At 41.5% G+C, this 20,224-nt stretch overlaps 1 protein-coding gene across 1 annotated transcript; it reads left to right on the top strand.

Annotated features, from left to right (window-relative positions):
• Positions 1-1,450: 1,450 nt before the first annotated feature.
• Positions 1,451-3,996, top strand: LOC141509741 (sialic acid-binding Ig-like lectin 6). The gene is made up of 3 exons (XM_074219495.1): positions 1,451-1,570; positions 2,745-2,893; positions 3,653-3,996. The coding sequence occupies exons 1-3, from the start codon at positions 1,524-1,526 to the stop codon at positions 3,925-3,927; spliced, it is 471 nt and encodes a 156-aa protein (XP_074075596.1). The 5' UTR covers positions 1,451-1,523; the 3' UTR covers positions 3,928-3,996.
• Positions 3,997-20,224: the final 16,228 nt, after the last annotated feature.

Raw genomic sequence — 20,224 nt, 5'->3', positions numbered from 1 at the left:
ATCCTTTTGATAAGGGTTCAATATTTCAGCAGATCCCAGATCCCCAATGTCATCAAGGTCAGGTCTTCCTGCAATGATGAAGATTACAAGCCATTCACATCCCTGGTTTGGTGTGGTTCTTACCCATATTATCTCAGAGAATTCATCAAATGTGCTGGCAGTCTTCCTTAGGTTTCAAAATGGAGTGCACTTGTGTTAGGGTTTCTGCCTCCTACTCTGACCTCTTTGTCAGCACACCTGGGTAATAATTATTTTTTAAACCATTGTTTTTATACAAGTCGATTCCCTAAGAATAATATGCCACATACATCTTGTGCCCTCTTTATTATTATTGTACTCTTTTATTATTATTCGAGTCACTCATGAATTTGATTCTTTGGGGATTGGGCTATTGGCTCCTTGATCTACAGCCCATATAACCTTTCACAAAGTATCCTCCAAACTATCCTCCAAAATTTCTGAGACCGGAAATTGGGTGTATTGATTCCAGAGCAGCCGCAGAAACCCACAGCTCCCTCTACAAAGAACCACAGAGTCTGTCCTCTCAGAACTAAAAAACTTTGGAGAAAACCCAAGAATGGAAACTCATGTTCTTGGAGTTTTATTTTTTGGAATTAATCAGGGTTGTCTAGGATCACCCTGCTACTAAATGTTTAAGGTTGAATGTGAACTTGGTGGCCTCCTGACCCCAGGGAAAATGTTTTATCTACTGAGCCAACTAGGTCCCCCTTCTTGAAACTTTTATAATCTTTCCAACCTTGACTTCCTCTTTCAAGTTCCCCTTTAGACTGAGTTGGGTGAAGAGAGTCCAGAGGTACTACAGAGAAGAAGTCCTGGGGCCTGGGAAGTAATGTAGCCCTAGCTGAAGTCCAAAGATGAGGTTGCAACTTCTCTTATTCCTGTTGGTACTTTTATGGAGGAGTGAGTGGGGTAGTTGTAGCTGAGGAAGGGGGAAGTTGAGGTAGGGAGACAGGAGGATTCGGTGGTGCAGGGACAGGGAGTAGGGAGTCAGATTAGAGGAAGGGGCAGGAACAGTAAGTGAGTAGGGACTGGGGTGGGGGTTAGTGGTGGAGGAGGGACAGGAGAAGTGAGCCAGACAGGGGCTGGGAAAAGAGGGTGGGCTTGGAGGTGGAAGGACAGGCAGTGGCTAGAGAGAAGAGTTGAAGATACTAACTAAGTCTCTTTTTGAACCTAGGGACCTTGGCCCAGGTGCCTAGGCTGCAGGTTACCAGTTCAGAGACAGTGAGGGAAGGGCTGTGTGTCACTGTCCCCCGTGAGACAATCTATCCTTTGCCCTATTTTCACACCTTCACTGCCAGCTGGTTCCGAGAAGGGGCAGACACTGCCAGAGACAAGCCTGTGGCCACAGATGACAAAAATTGGGATGTACAAGAGGAGACCCAAGGGCGGTCCGCCATGCCCTGGAACAAGCAGGGATGGGTCTTGGACTGTTCCCTGAGCATCACGGACATCCAGAAGGCAGACAATGGGAGCTACTTCTTAGAGGTGCTCTTTGGTAAATCATGGAAACACAGTTACTTGGATTTACCAGTTTCTGTGAATGTGACAGGTAAGCCACTCCTCACCACCAAGGTGGGGCCAAGACATCCTTGGGAAAGCCTCTCACTCCTGGACCTAGGGGGCACCAGCGATGTGCGGTGGGCCCTGAGACTGGGGAGACACGAGCAATATCAGGGTCAAGATCTGAGCTGTATGAGCCTACTAGAGGCCTTTCTATGAACTGCAGGTGTGAAAGGGAGCAGTCTGTGTCCTATATGTTCTATGCCAATTGGCAGGGGACACATGCCTGGTTTAGTGACCATATCATGCCTATTTCATATCAGCTTTCTTTCTCTCTCTCTCTCTCTCTCTCTCTCTCTCTCTCTCTCTCACACACACACACACACACACACACACACACACACACACACAAAGAGGTAATGCAGAATGTTAACTGTATAACAGCTTGAGGAGAGATAAAAACAGAGAGAGAGAGAGACAGAGAGAGAGGCAGTCAGAGAGACATACAGAAAGACAGACAGACAGAAAGAGAGACAGACAGACACAGATACACAGACACACACACACACACACACACACACACACACACACACACACAGAAATTAAAATACAGGCTCCACAGTGTTCTTGGTCTTCCCTTTATTTATAAACAAAGTCCATTCATTTTTCCTTGTGAACAAAAATCTCTGTAACTTTGTTGTAGAAGTCCTCCATGTCTCTTTTCAGTTTTCTAATTATCTTGGTCTCCGTGGTGATGAGCACAAGAGCTGCTGTAGTGCTCTTTGCTCTTTCTTTACTTTGGACTTGCCACTTGCTGGTTCTTCATAGAAAAAGAACATCAGTGGAACAAGGCAAAAGCTGATGGGACACACACACCCCTTCAGGGAGACCAAAGGACTGAGGGCCTCACCCAGTGGTTTTTAGGATCATCAATAGTAAATACCTCTTACACATTCATCAAATGAATCCTCTTGACTAAGAAAAATGACATGTAATTAAATGATCTAGAAACATACCACCGGTGACATAAAGAGAAATGGTAACAGCAGGCCCTTAGTGTACCGCACTGTTTGCCACTGCCTCACCTCACAACTTTCCCCATATTTGAGGCTAAAATAAGCAAATTCAGCTTTGTCTGTGATAATAATACTGAAATTACATAGTCTAAATGAGTGAGCAAGTATTCATATTTATTTTGTCATTTCTTTCTTTACTTTGTGTAGCCTCCCCCCTGCTTCCCCGACCCCATATGCCTGGAGGCAATATATGAAAGGGGATGTCTGGGAAAGCTCCCAGAGAGCTTGTCCAGGAAATCAGGGCTGCAGCTGGGGTCACACTCAAGAGACCTCTCTGGGAACAAATGGGATCCAAGGTAAGGGTTATAGGGACAGCAACCAGGTAGAGAGCTGGATGGCTCTGAAGTTAGAGGTCTTTGGTTTGAATGCTGCTTCTCCTACCTCCTTCTTATAAGCAGAGTTCTTTGTCCAAATCCCTTTGTTGACAAAAAATTTATTTGTAATTTAAATATTTTACTTATTTGTTTTTTCAACTACATGCAATGGCAGTTTTTACTGACCATTTTTTTTTTTTACAAAAACTGGAGTTTTACATTTTTCTCCCTTGCTCCCTTTCCTTTCCCGCCCCTGACAGAGAGCAATCTAATATAGGTTCTACATTTAGGACAATAAATTTTTTAATGAAGTTAAAAAAAGCACTTAGGAAAATGTGAAATCTTCATTTCCATGGGACTGGAAGAAGAGCTAAATCACAGAGAAGAGACATTTTCCTATGTTCCTATGAGTGACTTAGGGCTTGGGCTAAAGCAGAGGATGCTCCTAGAAGAAGGACAGTATTGGGGATTAGATGAAAGAGCATATGGGCAGCTAAGTGGCACAATGGATAGAACACCAGCTCTGGAGTCAGGAGGCCCTGAGTTCAAATCTGACCTCAGACACTTAATAATTACTTAGCATTGTCACTATGTGCAAATCACTTAAGCCCATTGTCTTGCCAAAAAATAGAGCATGCAAGCTGCATGCAGTGCATGATCCCCCAGTCATCCCATATGGTTCCAATAGGCATCTTTCTTGACCTGGGGTCTAGCTCACCACTATCCTTTTTTCTTTCCCAGCCCTGACACAGAAGCCAGACATCTATGTTCCCCAAACCCTGAAGGTTGGGCATCCTGGGATCTGTAGTGGGGGGACACCACCCATCTTCTCCTGGAAGGGGGTAGCCCTCTCCTCCCAGGATCCTGTCCACACAACAACTTCTTTCCCAGTGATCTACCTGACTCCAATGCTCCTGGACCATGGCTCTAACATCACTTGTGTAGCAACCTTCCCTACAGTCAGTGTGAGCACAGAGAGGACCATCCAACTCAACTTTTCCTGTGAGTACTGGTGACAGGAGCCCCAGAAGAGAACTCACTGGAGAAGGGGTGGTCCTGGACTGGAGTCACAAGATGCCACTGGAGGACTAAGACATATGGGGACCCTGGAGTGGCTAGGTGGCACAGTGGATAGAACGCCGGCCTTGGAGTCAGGAGGACCTGAGTTCAAATCTGGCCTCAGACACTTAATAATTACCTAGCTGTGTGGCCTTGGGCAGGCCACTTGACCCCATTGCCTTGCAAAAAACCTAAAAAAAAAGATGGGGACCCAAGAATAGAAAGAGGGAAATAAAGGGGTAGACAGACTGGGGAATTTCTTCATTTCCTTCCCTTGTTTCTGGGGCTGAAGGTCCCCATCTCATCCCTCTGCTGAGGGAAAAGCATTGCTTTCTACCCCCAAACTCATCAGCAACTTTCCATTTCAGATACCCCGAAGAACTTGACCATCCAAGTTGCATGGGGAAACCAGACAGGTATTATCAGCAGTCTATGGGCAGAGTACTCTGGGATCTACTGTGGGACATGAGAGATAGACATCCTCTTTCCTGTTCTACAAATGGAGAAATGCCTCTCACCAAAGAATAGCAATAATGATAATGATAGTAGTAGTAGTAGTAGTAGTAGTAGTAGTAGTAGTAGTAGTGGTAGTAATAATGAATACCAGTCACCATTATCATTAGCATTATCCTCCTCTCATTTATTTAGCACTTGAAGTTTTCCAAATCTCTTTCCTCACCCCAGTCCTATGAGTGACTGAGTGCAAGATTACAAATGAGGAAACTGAGGCTCACAGCTAAAGGCCTTGCCCAGGGTCTTTTGCATCCTAAATAGCAGGATCTCCATTTAAACCCCAGTCTTCTGAAACCAAGTCCATGGCTCAGACTAAATTAGTATCTTCATTTTGTCTCAGGGGGCTGAGCTCAGTTGCTACCTCCTTCAGAAAACCTTCCTTGATTACCTCTGTCATGTTCCTTCTCTTCTCAGATAAGTTGCTATTTACATCAGTGCATAAATGACACATTCTTCAGGATGGTCCCTGAGAATGCAGAGTTGTTTCTCATCTTGTCTTTGTCCAGCCTTGTCTCTATTGGGGGGCAGGGGTGGGGGATGAGGAGGTAGGTGAGGGTATGTGATATGTGCTCATTAACATGAAATTCCACAACAGCAGAATGAGGTGTCAGATAGATGTTAGAGCTGAGATTCAAATTTAGTACTTCAAAAATCAAGGGTATCAGGGGTGGCTAGGTGGCACAGTGGATAAAGCACCAGGCCTGGAGTCAGGAGTACCTGGGTTCAAATTTGGTCTCAGACACTTAATAATTACCTAGCTGTGTGGCCTTGGGCAAGCCACTTAACCCCACTGCCTAACAAAAACCTAAAAAAAAAAAATTAAGGGTATGCTGTAATTCTCCAGATTGCCATCCAGGGGTTCTTAACCTGCTAGCCATGGACCCCAAGGAATCCTTGGCTAAATTGCAGAAGATTTGTGAATTGAATAGTAAAAACTCAGATTCTTATTTTCATTAAGCATTAATTGGAATTTAGAATTCCTTTCAAATGTTTAAAAATATGATTCTAAGAAACAGTTCATCTAAAATTTTGATTCTGAGGAGTCCAGAATTCTCCAAGGGGTCAATGGTTTTCCCTGTGAGAAGAGCTGACTTGGGGCCCATTCATTGGAGTCCATGTGTGAACTTGGTAGCAGCATAGCTGCTTAGTGCGGGAACCTGGGTCAGGACCTATCACCATATCATGATCATCATGAGACTAAGTCTTAGGATTCTGGCAGGTCCCACATATTTCCATGTCCAGGAATTTTGACACATTTCATACCATCTTTTCCTCAGTTCCTAAGGAAGGCTTTAGCAAAAAGACAACCAGTGTCTGTGGGCAAAATGGATGCATCTGCCAGGTCTGGGTAGGACATGAACTGTTGGCAAAGGGAAATAGGAAGACAGAAGGCACAATCTGGGTCTGGGATCTTTGGAATAGTTATTAGAAAGAGAGGGAAGTCTAGGTAGGGAACTTTCATTTCATTTACCTGCTATTGCCTTACATCAGTTTCCTCTGTGTGACCTTGGACAAGTCTTTTCTCTGCAGACCTTGGTTTATTTCTCAGTTCTAAAGCCAATAACCTTTTCAGTAGTGATTCCAGGAACTGGCTCTTACCTGCTTCTTCCAGAGAGAGAGAGACCCTCCTTTTTTGGTATGCATCATGGACAGCAACTTGTCGGCTGTGTCCACCTGGACTTGGGAGGGTAAACCTATGAGCAGCTCCCCAGCCTCTGACTCCCAGGCTCTGTCTCTGGAGTTGCCCAGTCTGAGAGTAAGGGACAGTGGGGAATACACTTGCCAAGTCCATCGCCCCTTTGGGACACAGAGTGCCACCCTGAACCTCCTTGTACAGAGTAAGTAGAAGTGCACTGGTAGAAAGACACGTACCTACAGGACAGGGTGTGGGTTGGAGAGATTGAGTTGAGTTGAGCATTGTTGACCAGAACACCACTTCCTCCTCTCTGTCTCAGTTTCTGTCTGTCTCTGTTCCTCTCTCCCTCCCTCCTCAGCCCCAATTCAGAATAACAGCTCATAGCCTTTAATCCTCACCCTGCTCCAGGGAGTCCTTATGGTAATTGGTTTTCTCCTCACTTATGGCCTCACCTGGCTCTATTACTCCTGGTGAGTATAACTACCTCTCTCCCATATGACTCAGGATCCTGGTCCTTAGCTCTTGGTCATGATTCTTCCTGAGTTTTTTTTTTTGTTTGTTTTTATAGGTTGTTTTTTTTTTTTTAGTTTTTGTAAGGCTATGGGGTTAAGTGGCTTGCCCAAGGCCACACAGCTAGGTAATTATTAAGTGTCTGAGGCCGGATTTGAACTCAGGTACTCCTGACTCTAGGGTCAGTGTTCTATTCACTGCACCACCTAGCTGCCCCATAGGTTTTTTTTTTTTTTTGCAAGGCAATGGGGTGCTAAGTGACTTGCCCAAGATCACACAGTTAGGCAATTATTAAATGGCTGAGGTCAAATTTGAACTCAGAACCTCCTGACTCCAGGGTCAGTGTTCTATTCACTGCACCACCTAGCTGCCCCCTTCCTGAGTTTTTAAAAAAATTCTTGGAGTAGGAGATGTAATAACTGGGACTTCCTGAGGATGGATCTATATTTTGATGAGAAGGTTGGGAGTGGGCAGGGTGGGGAGCAAGAAGAACCAGCTGGGAAGGATGTCTGAGAGCTCTGGACTAAACCACTCTTTCCTTTAGGCCTCGCAGCTTGAATAGGACAGGACAGAGAAGATGATGGTGCTGACCTTCACTTAGAAAAGCCACCAACCTGAGCATGGATGCTCAGGAGATGATAGATTGAGAAAACACTCTAACTAGAGATTCACTGAGATCCTTCAATGGATCACTAGGGCAGGACCAGAGTTCCAACCCCAATGACATCCAAGCCCTTAGAGATCACCCTGTAGCCAACAAAAATCCTAAATAAATCTTTATCCCATTCCCTTGCTTCACTTCAGTCAGATAAAGGACCCCAATTTCACTGCCAGCCTTCAGCAGATAACGCTCCTGCCCCTTTCCACAACCTCCAGCCCAGACATAAATATCCTCTTTCAAAGACATAGGAAAAGGAATCAATGGTGTTTGTTTGAAGTGTGCTTATACTCAAAACTGGAAAGAAATCACAGAACCATGATAAGAGAATCTTCCTCCTTCTGTTGCTACTCCTCCTCCTTCTCAGTTTCCCTTGTTGTAGACAATTCCAATTGTCTCTTTCATAAATCAGTGCCTGAAAAGACCCCAGACCCCATGACCAATGAGAAGCCCATGAAAGGAGTCAGGACTGAACACCTCTGCATTAATTAGAAGATGTCAAAGCAAAATAGAACTGAGGGGCAAAGGAAGGAAGAGAGACCCACACCTCTCAGAAAGCTCATGACGTCTCCCGGTCACAGTCATGGAATATTTGCTAAATAGAGAGCGTGCAACTTTAACCAGGGAACACCACACATTTACAGTTAGAGAATCAAGATGATATTCATCCTCTTCCTGGTGGCTGCAACATTATTTCCTCAACATTGATTCCTTTCCCTTCATAATTTAATCATGGAATATTGTATGAGCATAGCTATGAATTTTCAAAACAATTTGTCAATGGTACATTTTTTTTTTTTTAGTTTTTGCAAGGCAATGGGGTTAAGTGGCTTGCCCAAGGCCACACAGGTAATTATTAAGTGTCTGAGACCGGATTTGAACTCAGGGACCCCTGACTCCAGGACCGGTGCTCTATCCACTGCGCCACCCCATCAATGGTACATTTTGATCAATATTAAAGGAAGATGGAGATAGGGAAATTCAAATTGCTTCATATTGCTAGTATCTGAGACTAGATCTGAACTCAGGTCCTTCTAATTCCAAGCCCTTCCTCTGAATAGCAGACATATTGTAGACTGCCTCTGATGCTGGGAAGGCTGCTTCTGGGAGAGACATGATACTATTTCAAATGTTGTATGCTTAGAATGACATCAGAACAGGTAGAGTCATTCTGTAAATGTTTCTGGTCACCTAAGCACTTGGTGAAAAGTGAATTCTTTGATGGTCCACAGCAGAAGGGTCAAACTTAAAACTGAGAAAGCTTAAGAATGGACCAAATAGATCAAAATATAATTAGGAAATGTTTGGAAAAAATAAAAAATTAGTCCATGATGTTAATATGTGGCCCAGGTATCTGTTTCTACTTGAATTTGATAACACTGGTCTATAGAGGCATTCAAAAAAGACTTCCAGTTTTTACCTAATCCCTTCAGCTTAATTTTGGGTGGATTCCACTCATAGTATCCCCTCTGATGACATATCATCCTGTGTGATGAACCTCTGTCCTTGACCTTTGTAAGGGATATGTTTAAGTCTAGTCAAATTAATTGTTGACTCTAATGTGAGTTTTGAAGAGTTAGGAAGGTGTTCCAGCATTACAGGGGTCTGGATTGTTTTAATTAGCTCAGCATCCATATCCCAAGGAGCAAAGGAATTAACTGAAATGAGGACTCATGTATCATATCTGGATAGGAACTTGGTCGAATCAGTGTTAGGTGGGAACCAAGGTAAGAACGATCCTACTCGACAAAAGGCAGAGAGGTAGTGTAGGGAAGAGTGCTTCAGAATTATTTTTGGAAATGTTTACACTTTGACCTTGATATATCTTCCAGTAAATATCCTTCAGCAAAATTCAATTAATGTTGCCATTAAATAAAACCAGATCCTAATCACTGACATCTAACAGTAGGGAAAATATTGCTGATGGGGCTCAAACCAATGACAGTAGAAAGTAGATATATCCTAATCCCTCAGGTTAACCCTAAGATCCTGAGGGGACAGATGTGGAATTCATGCTTCTAGGAAAGTGAGTCTGAGTGAACTCATTTTTCTGTTTGTGGGAGGTTGAATAGAAGGATCGTTTGGAATTGTTTAAATAATTTGTTCTTTAAACTCATCAATTCTACAGAATTCTGTTATTTAGTCTTCAATTACTTTTAAAATTTGAGTCCTTTATTGAATATACTTTTATTGTTTTATGATTAAATGTGTTTAGTATGTCTGCTTTTTCTATATTTTTGTGAAGCTTTATGCCTCAACACTTGGTTAATTTTTATAAAGGTGCAATGCACAGCTGAGTAATTAAATTCTTTTAAATTCTGATATAGTACTCATCAGTTATTTGTGCTTATTAAGTTCTCTTTAGATATGCAACATTTATCTTTTGGCTTGATTTGTCTAGGTCTCGAAAGTTGCCCTATTATGGTTTCCTTCTCTATTTCTCTCTCCAATTAAATTAAATTTTTCTTTAAATATTTAAGATATATTTAGTATCTAAATTGGGAATACATATGTACATTTTTACATACATATATAAAGTATTGCTATTGAGCAATTAATTAGGATATTAAATGTAATCTATTCCCCTCCTTATCTCTAAGACATTTACCTTAGCCTTATCTGAAAGTATGATTGCAACTCCACTTCTATTTTTTTGTAGGCAGTCATGCGACTTGCCAAGGTCATACTGCTAGTATCTGAGACTAGATCTGAACTCAGGTCCTTCTAACTCCAAGCCCAGGGTCCTATTCACTGAACCATTTAGCTGACCCCTCCTTCTTTTTTGAATTTAACTGAAGCATAATTGATTGGAAAATGCTATCCACATCCAGAGAATTATGAAGTCTGAATGCAGATTAGCATTTTCATTTTCATTAAAATTCAATTCAATTCATTTCTTAAAAATTTTAATTAAAATTTTTTTAAAAATTGTATTTTTTCCCTTTTGTTCTCTTTCTTCTTTCACATTATTTCTAATGTGAAACTTACGTTTGGTATCTTTAGTATGATTTTATGTGTATAACTTTTATCAGACTCACTGTCATGGGTAAGAGGAAGGAAGAGAGGGAGGGAGGGACAAAAATGTGGAACTCAAAACCTTATGAAAAATAAGTGTGAAAAACTATCTTTACAAGTAATTGGGGAACAAAAGATTTTGCTCCAGCCTTCTAGCTTTAACTCTATGAGTCTTGTACTTTAGGGATATTTCTTGTAGACAGCATATTGGCAATTCTGCTTTTTTCTTTTTAAACCCTTTTTTCCTTTTTATGGGTTAAGTTCATCCCATTCATGTTCTAAATTATGATTGTTCATCATTTAATTACTTCAACCTGTCCTCATTCCTTTTTCCTCTTTTTTTGCTCCCCTTTTTTCTTTACAAATGAGATGGCTATGTAGAACGGAAGGAATTTGCCTGACATGTAGCTTTTAAATTACACTAATTAGTTTCCTCTGTCTCTACTCTTCTCTCAATTTTACCCTGCCCTTGCTCCCAGGTCTTTACTCCTTTTTACTCCTTCATGTTCCTCTTGCCCACACTTCAGATTGTTTTTGCTTATGACTATTCCCTACATATCCTACTTTCCTCCTTAAACCTTATCTATACCTCTCTTTTGCTCTTGCCCCCTCCTATTTCCTTTTGTGTCTTACTTGTAGACTAAAATCTCTACGTATTTAAATTCAATCTTCCTTTATTCAATAAAAATAAATTGCAATGCATAGTATACCCTTCCTCCCCGCCCCTTCTTTCAAGGTTGTACAGCTTTATCTTATATTCATCTATTATGAAATAGAGTTTTTCATTCTTTTTCTCCCCACAGCAAAATCCCCAGTCCCTCCCCCTTGTGCCTCTCCATAAGACTAAAACCCCAGAACAAAACCATACCCCAGTCATTTTCACCTTTCTCAACACCCTTCTAGCTATTAAGAGTTCTGAGAATACATTAATTTCCTATCCCCCATTAACATATAAACAATTCTTCAGTCATTTCACTGATGTCCAACTCTTTATGACTCCATTTAGGATTTCCATGACAAAGCTACTGGAGTGTTTTTCCATGGTATAATGGTACATACCTGGAATATTTAGTTCTGGGAAAGGATGAGGCTGACAAATACTGGAGCTAGGGAGTGATGAGCCACAATGTGTTAAACTTATTGGGGCTCCAATTACATCTAGATCCAAGGGTGAGCCCCTGGGGTAAAGAAGGGGAACCAAATTGCCAAAAAGAACTATAATTAATCCTGGGCAATAACACATTATCTCCTCCCTCCCCTCCTCCAATCCTACCTTCTTTCAATTTTTCCCATTATTTCCAAGCATTAACATACATAAGAGCCCATATGTAATGCAGTAGATTGAGTGCCAGGCTTGGAGTCTTCCAAGTTCAAATCCAGTCACAGATGCTTATTAGCTGCATGACTGTGTACAAGTCACTTAACCCTCCTTGACTCAGCTCCTTATTTGGAAAAAGTGCTGGAGAAGAAAATGGTGAACCACTCTAATATCTTTACTAAGAATATCCCAAATAGGATTAGAAAGAATCAGATAAAACTGAAAAATAACTAAACAGTTAAAAAATTATCATATGTCTTTGTAATCTCGGTTTACCAGGAGGTTGAGGTTTGGGAATCTCTTGAATGTGGGAATTTTGAATTCTGTTGTGTTATCCAGATAAGCGTCCAAGCTAGTGTCATCAGTATGGGAGGGGAAGCCATCAGGTGGTCTGTGGAGGGACAAATTGAACCAAGTCAAAGAAGGAATGGGTCAAAGCTTCCATGCCAACCAATAGTAGGTCCATGAGCAGCTTCTTTATTAGCAGGATGGACAAAATGGAGAGAACTAGTCTTTAAAACAGCAACAAAACTTTTTCCTTTGGCACCTTGAATGGTCAAGAGCACCACCCTGCTCCCAGTCATGCAGAATCTCACTTTTTTTGGTATCTTCAACACCTCTCTCCCATTCACTCCACATTTCAGATTAGCTGCTAGATATTGTCATTTGACAACAAAATGATATAATAGCCAACATTTATACAGCACTTCAAGGTTTGCCCTGTACAATTATTAGGGCATTGTCTCCTTTCCCTTAGAAAGTGAGTTCCTTGTAGACAGGAATTCTTTGTGACTTACTTTGTGTTCTGAGTCCTTAGAATAATTCCTGGTGTTGAATAGATACTTAATAAGTACTTCCTTCTTATTCACTTACTGACAGATTGGCTGCCACCCTATTTCAGTCATAGAATGGCAAAATTTCAAGATGCCTCACAAGAGAGCTCAGTACCCATCTAGCTCAAATGACACACAAAGAAACCCTACCTTTATTCCACCAGACACAGGTGCTCATCCAGTTCCTGTAAAAAGTCTTCCAAGGAGTGGAAAGCACAGGTGGACCTGTAACTTTTACAACATTTGTATTCTTTATTTACAGAAATCCAAGGGTAGCAGGCAGATTGTTCAGCTTTCAGATGACAAAAAACTTGGAAAGAAAAACATAATTCATAAACAGAGTTCAGATTCACAAAGTTCTTGACAAGCTCAAGTCTTGGTCAAATTAAATCAGATAAAAAGCATTGGCTACTAATATGAAATCTTATACTTGTATCTAAAGAATAAAACCAACTTTATAGGAATCAAATGGAGGAGACACAATTGTACAACAGTCCATGGGATAAATACCTGGGGTTCTTTTTTTTCCTTTTTGGTTTTTGGAGGGAAAACTGAGCCAACACACAATTGGAGCAGACAACGAATGGGTAGAGATCTGGTGTACAGCACTTCATTTGCTCATCTAGTCCAAAACACTGGCAAACACCAAGACTGGTTTGATGAAAATGATGGGGAAATACAAAAGTTGCTAAGTGAAAAACGAGAACTCCACAGGAAGATAGTTCATCTATTCCTAAGAAGGCAGTATTTAATTACTTTAAAAGTAAAGTCCAAGCAAGCCTTAGAGAGATGTAGGATTCTTGGCTCAGTAAAAAGGTAGATGAAATTCAATTTTATGCAAACAATAACAAACCAAAATACTTTTATGATGCTCTGAAGACTATTTATGGGTCAGAGACATATGGCGAATCTCAACTACTCAGTGCTGATTAACCACATTGATTAATCATAGGGACTTGATCCTAGAGTGATGGACTGAACCCTTCTATAGTGTTCTTAAAAGACCATCAGCAATCAATACGGAAGCCACTGACTACCTACCTCAAGTTGAAGTCAATCACTCCCTAACTTAAATTCCAACTGAGGAACAGGTTTTGAATGCCATTAGGCTCCTTTCAAAGTGGCAAAGCACCTGGTGCTGATTCTATTCCAGCTGAGATATATAAGGTGTGTGTGTGTGTGTGTGTGTGTGTGTGTGTGTGTGTGTGTGCACGCGCACATGAGCACACACACACATGAGGGGTGTCCATTTCTTATCTAAAAACTGACTGAAATTTTCCAGGTATTATGACATGAAGGGTTTCTTCCCCAAGAATTCAAGGATGACTCCATCATCCATCTCTATAAAGGTAAATGGAATAGATTGTCCTGTGACAATAATAGAGGTATTTCTCTTTTAGTCGTTGATGATAAGATTCTTGCCAGAGTGTTTCTCAATAAGCTGATCTTTCTAGAAGTCGGTTCCCTTCCTGAGAGCCAGCGTGGCTTCAGAAATGGTAGAGGAACAGTTGTTATGGTATTTTCTGCCCAATAACTCCAGGAAAAAATGCCTGGAACAAAACAGAGGTCATTTGTAGATCTGACCAAGGCCTTGGTATTGTAAATCATTAGGGTTTATGGAAAATTATGTCAAATCTGGTTGCCAAGAAAAGTTCATCAGTATGCCCAGGTTCTGGATAGTGGGCGATGTTCTTGAGATTTCCCAGTCACCAATGGAGTAAAACAGGGATGTGCCCTTGCACCCATACTTTTTTAGCATGATGCTTTCAGTCATGTTATCAAATGCCTTCAATGAGGATGAACATGGCCTCAGGGTCATCACTAAGGGCAAATTCTTTAACTTGAAAAGGCTAAAAGCCAAGACTGAAGAGGGAGGGTTTGTGCATGATCTTGTCTGTTTGCAGATGATGGTGCACTCACTGCAGCCTCTGAAACTGAGATGCAAAAAAGTATGAATCAATTCTCTGCTGCTTGTGCTCATTTTGGTCTAACAATTAATACCAAGGAAACCCAGGTGCTCCATCAGCCTGCACCATACCATCCATGTACGGAACCATAGATCACTGCAAATGGAGAAGTTTTGAGTACTGCGGACAAGTTCACTTACCTTGGCAGTGTCCTTCCTAGGTAGGTACAAAATGTTAATGAGGTTGATAACACAAATTGCCAGAGCCAGCTCAGTATTTGGTAGGCTCCAAAAGAAAGTGTGGGAGAGAACAGGTATTAGACTGACTACCAAACTGAAGGTCAATAGAGCCGTTGTGCTGACCTCATTGCCATATACTATGAACCCTGGACAGTACCAGATCCATGTCAGGAAACTGCATCACTTCTATTTAAATTGTCTGAGGAAGATTCTGAAGACCACCTGACAGGAGAAGATACTAGACAGTGAGGTCATTTATTGAACTAAACTGCCCAGCAATCCAATATTACTGCAGAGAAGCAACTGTGATGGGCAGGACACATTGTTAGAATGCCAGATGTACACTTGCCAAAAAAGCTATTTTATGGGGAACTCATACAGGGCAAGAGCTTGCAAGGGGGTCAGAAGAAGAGATACTGAGACATCATGAAGGTCTCATTGAAGAACTTTAGGATCAACTTTACAGCATGGGAGTCACTGACACAGGACCACCCAGCATGGTGTGCCCTCATCAATGAAGGGGGATGCACTCTATGAGGATGGAAGAATTGAAGCATCTCAAAGGAAACATGTCATACATAAGTTTGGAGTACCTACTCCAGGTGTTCACAAGGACTATTTGTGCCCAACTTGTGGTAGAGCCTTCCGAGCTCATTTTGGTCTGATCAGCCACAGGCAGATACACAGTAATTTATCTCAAACATAGTGATGTCATTTTGGTCTTCTTCGATAAGGAAGGACAAGAACCAACCTGGGGTTGAAAAAGGAAGGTTATTGGCCTTCAAACTCATTAGAACAAAATTCTTCTGAGGTTCAAAGGCCTTTAGAAGAGCTAATGGTACCAGCTTGGATAATGTCTATAAATGGGAGTAGAAGTTGCAAGGAATAGATATATATGTCTTTTCCTTTCCAACCAAAACCAAACCACAGGATGCTGAGAGTGACTTAAAGCTGCATGGGCAACCCCCGCCCCCCCAACTAAGAACATGGAGTTCAGATAAGGTGATTAAGCCACTTGGAGAAATAAAGAGCTTGGAGAAGGTGGGGTCAGAGTCAATAATATCATGCCCTATGAGATACTTTTATTTCCACATATGAGTATAAAACCACCCCCCAGCTCCTATAAATGCACACAGGAAAACAAAAGCATTTCAGGTAGGAGGGAACATTTATTTCACTTCACATAAAAAACAGATGGGCAGTGAGATGGCACAATAGAGTGCTGAGCCTGGACTCAAATATTTATTAGCTATGTGACCTGGGCCAATCACTATGCCTCACTTCTTATAAAATGAGCTGGAGAAGGAAACAGCAAACCACTCTAGTATCACTGCCAAGAAAACCCCAAATGTGGTTAAAGAGAGTTATACATGATGGAAAAATGACTTAACAACAGCAACAAAAAAGCAGATGAGTCAAGGAGCCCATAAATAGATACCAAAAAAAATTACACATGAAGGCTTCCCAATAGCCCATTAAATGGAAATGACTTTGGATCATTTCCAGTTGGGTAATACCCTGATATTCTGGTTAAAATTCTTTTCTCTCTCTGAGACCAGTTCCTCCAAGATTCATAAGGCCACTAAGAGGTTTCCCCATCCCTCAGAAGGCCAGCATCCTTTGGGGTTAATGGAGAGGAAATCCTTTTTTTTTTAAAATAAAGATCAAAGTTTATTACCTTCAATTTTTAAAAGTTGTCTTATGTATTAATGTCATTTCCCCCCCTAATGTTCTTCCTTCCTTTTGGATCTGATTCTCCTCTCACATGTTCAATATCAATTTATTTGTCATGGTTATAAATGTGGAGCCCATTATTAAGATTGTTTTGTTAGGGGGAGGGGCATAGGAAGGAGAAAAATTGGGTCCAAATCTCCACCCAACCTGTCTCTTCCCCTGGAGGCTCAACTGCCGAGGCTGAGTCCCCAGCTCCCAGTCTGAATGCTGTCTCCATTCCCCAGGAAATCCTTGGCATGTCTTAGATGAATTGGTTCACAAGTCTGTGGTGGAGACATTTGTTAGGTGTTATATTACTGGTCCTGAGCAGGTTAATTCTGCTACCTGCGCGACTCCCATGTATGATTCAATTAGTAACTCCAATAGTACACGAATCTATTAGTAAAATAGGATGGATACACATCTCTGGTAATGAAGTGCTAAGGATTGCAAATTAATGCTAAAGCAATTTGAGGGAAGGAAAGAACTAGTGAGGTGTGGAAACCAAACTCTTATTATAAAAGAAAATGGGGGAATTTGTGAGAAAATGCTGTTGGTTGGGTTTCCACAGATCACTATCAGAACAGTATATCACAAAAACAGGGGTCTCTGAGTGATTGATGAAGTCCAAATGGTACAGCATACATGCAGGAATGTGAAAAACAGGATGAGAAGGAAGGGGAGGGGATCAATCCTGTCCAGTCATAAAGCCAGTAGAATGCTTTTAGTTCTTCTTGAAGGTGCTGGCTCAGGTTGGATAGGTTCAAGAGATGGGCATGAACTTCTCACTAACACATATGCTTAATTAGCTTCAGGCACATTAACTTATATATCCCTTGAGGTTCAGCAGCATAGCCTGTGCAAGGGAGGAGGAACACATCAAGGAGTGATATGAGGAAGGCGTATTAGGTAGGCTGTAACCCTGAAAGGTTTAGACCATTTCTGGATGGGAGAGTTAGGGCTTTGCTGATCATATTTAAGGCTGGATCTAGTTTCTGTCCAGTGTGCTCCTCGCTGGAGGGTGCACCCACTTCTCACAAGAACCACAATGAACAATTTTTCTTTCACTCCAGATAAAGTTTCATTATTAGGAACCAGGCACTCCATTCAGCTCTACAACTGGGAAAACAGTGGTCAGTGGCAGCTCATCCCATACTAACTTCCCAACTCTGCTGAAAAGGGGTTTCTGGGGTTCTGGTTCCAACATAATCAAATGCCTTTTCTGAGGATGAACGTGACTTCTGGGTCAGCTATAGCCCTGATGGTAAATTCTTCAATTTGAAAAGGCTACAAACCAAGACCAAAGTGGAGGGAGTGTGGATGCATGATCTTCTGTTTGCAATGATTGTTCACACGATGTAGCCTTTGATGCTGAGATGAAACAAATTATGGATCAATTCTCTACTGCTTGTGCTGTCTTTGATCTAACAATTAACACCAAGAAAACCCAGGTGCTCGATCATACAACACCACACCACCCAAATGTGGAACCCTTGATTACAGCAAATGGAGAAGTACTGTGGACAAGTTCCTGTATCTTGACTGTGTTCTTTCTGGGAGGTTGATGATGAGGTTGACACTTGCATTGCCAGAGCTAGTTCCTTGTTGGGGAAGCAAAGGGTGGGAAAGAAAAGGTATTAGAAAATCTATAGAGTTATTGTGCTGACCTCATTACTATATGCCTGTGAAACCTGGATAGTCTATCAGCACCATGTCAAGAAACTGAATCACTTCCATTTAAATTGTCTTAGGTTCTGAGCATTACCTGGCAGGAGAAGATACCAGACACTGAGATCCTTTCTCAAGCTAAACTACCAAGCATTTCAACATTACTACAGAGAGTGCAACTACAATGGCCAGGGCATGTTGTTAGAATGCCAGACATATGCTTGCCAAAAAGAATATTTCATGGAGAACTCACACAGGGCAAGCACTCACAAGAGGGTCAGAAGAGGAGACACCAAGACATTCTGAAGGTGTCTCTTAGGAACTTTAGAATTCATTGTACAGCATGGGAGACACTGACCCAGGACCATCCAGCATGGTGTGCCCTCATCAGAGAGGGTATTGCACTTTATGAGGAAAGCAGAATTGAAACAACTCAAAGGAAACATGACATATGAAAGTTTACACACCCCAGGTGTTCACATAAACTATATGTGCCCAAGCTGTGGTAGAGCATTCCAAGCTCCTGTTGATGTGATCAGTCACAGTCAGACAAACCATAATTTGTCTCAAACACAGTGATGTCATTTTGGTCTTCTTCAATAATAAAGGATAAGAACCAACTAGTTGTGTGATCTTGGTCAAGTCATTTCCCCAGCTTGTCTCAATTTCCTCATCTGTAACATGAACTGGAGAAGGAAATGCATGACCATTCCGGTGTCTTTACCAAGAAAACTCAAATGGGGTCATGAAGAGTTGGATATCACTTATGAAGTAGACAACAACATATGTGGCCAAATCAACTCCCAGGTCTAGAAGCCCTTTCTTTCTTTGCAAAGTTCTCATGCATCTCTAATTAGGTGCAGTGTCTGTACTGGGTGGGCCACTTAACTGAGACTCCAGGGTAATTTTTAAAATACATACCAGGAATTCTTCTCTGCTGAGAGGGGACATGTAATTTGAAGTTTATTCCTTGGGTGACTATCTTTATCAATTCATATCTAACCTTAAGTATGTGTCATTGCTCCTGGTTCAATGCAATGTCTACAATGGATCCTGTAGTCAATTAAAAAGGAGAGAAAGTTCCATGCCACCCTAAATCCTTAGAAATGTGGACTGATTTATTATATATAGTTTCAAGAGGTATAACTCATTCATCCAATCACAAGATGCTTCCAGTATAGTGACTTTCCTTCTGTCTTTGACCAGGGTCTTATAATCCCCTGGAGCGGGGAAAATAGAAAGGAGAAAAAGAAGGAAGGAGAAAGAGGAAGAGGAAGCAGAGGAGAAGGAGGGAGGGGGAGAGAGGGAGGGAGGGAGGGGGAGAGAGAGAGAGAGAGAGAGAGAGACAAAGACAAAGACGGGGAGAGAGGGAGAGGCAGACATAGAGAGGAGAGAGAAATACAGGGAGACAGAGAGACCCAAAGACAGATAGACAGACAAACATACAAAGAGAAATAAAGAGACAGAGACAGAGCTAAAGAGAAAGAAACAGATACATTCACATATTATTGTAGGGTTGTATAAAAACCTTTAACACACCTTGCAAGGATATACTGATTCATTTACTAATTGATTGTAAGACTATATTAGCTAAGGTAGAAACAACTCCTTCCTTTAAGCTGACTACATTTTCAGCCTTCTAAGACAAAATCAATTGGTCCTCACCTTTCAAAAGGAAAAAGAACCAGCAAGAGTAAAGGTTACTCTAAACATAATTGTCCTTAACTAGAGGAACTAATCTTGAAAATAGAAATAATGGGAACTGTGAGACAAAGTAATGAATCCAACTTGGAATCTGTGAGATAGAAGGAAAGGCTAGATATTTACTAACATTCATCATCCATTTCAGGAGAACAGACTTCCAAAGTTTCAAAGAAAGGAGTCCATGACTCAAAACCCTCCCAGAGAAGGCAGTCCAAGAGCAAAAATCTCTCAAGAATCAAATTCCGAAAACAAAAAGAAATGTTTCTTCACAAGGTGCTTCCAGAAGAAAAGGAAGTTGTTGAAAGAGAGCAGTGGCGCTGAAGAGAATTTTTCAATTGGCTTAGATTTTTAAAAATTTTCTTATAAGTCTTTGTTTCTATACCAAAGTCATTTCTGGATATTTTCCCCACATCTTCACTTCAATCCGACCCATTGAACCCTTGCACACAGCTCAATAGCACAATGGATAAATGGTTGAACCCAGAGTCAGGAAGACCTGAATTAAAATTCTGTCTCAGACTCTTACTAGCTCTGTGACCC

This window comes from Macrotis lagotis, chromosome 1 (genome assembly GCF_037893015.1).
Source record: "Macrotis lagotis isolate mMagLag1 chromosome 1, bilby.v1.9.chrom.fasta, whole genome shotgun sequence".
NCBI lineage: Eukaryota > Metazoa > Chordata > Mammalia > Peramelemorphia > Peramelidae > Macrotis > Macrotis lagotis.
Note: the sequence above shows the minus strand (reverse complement) of the source record. Positions and strands in the feature narration are given on the sequence as shown.

Coding starts and splice junctions, on each gene's coding strand:
- LOC141509741 (XM_074219495.1), top strand. CDS start 1,524: ATGGAAACACAGTTACTTGGATTTACCAGTTTCTGTGAATGTGACAG. Junction 1,571..2,744: donor AGTTTCTGTGAATGTGACAG/GTAAGCCACTCC, acceptor TACTTTGTGTAG/CCTCCCCCCTGCTTCCCCGA. Junction 2,894..3,652: donor GGGAACAAATGGGATCCAAG/GTAAGGGTTATA, acceptor TTTCTTTCCCAG/CCCTGACACAGAAGCCAGAC.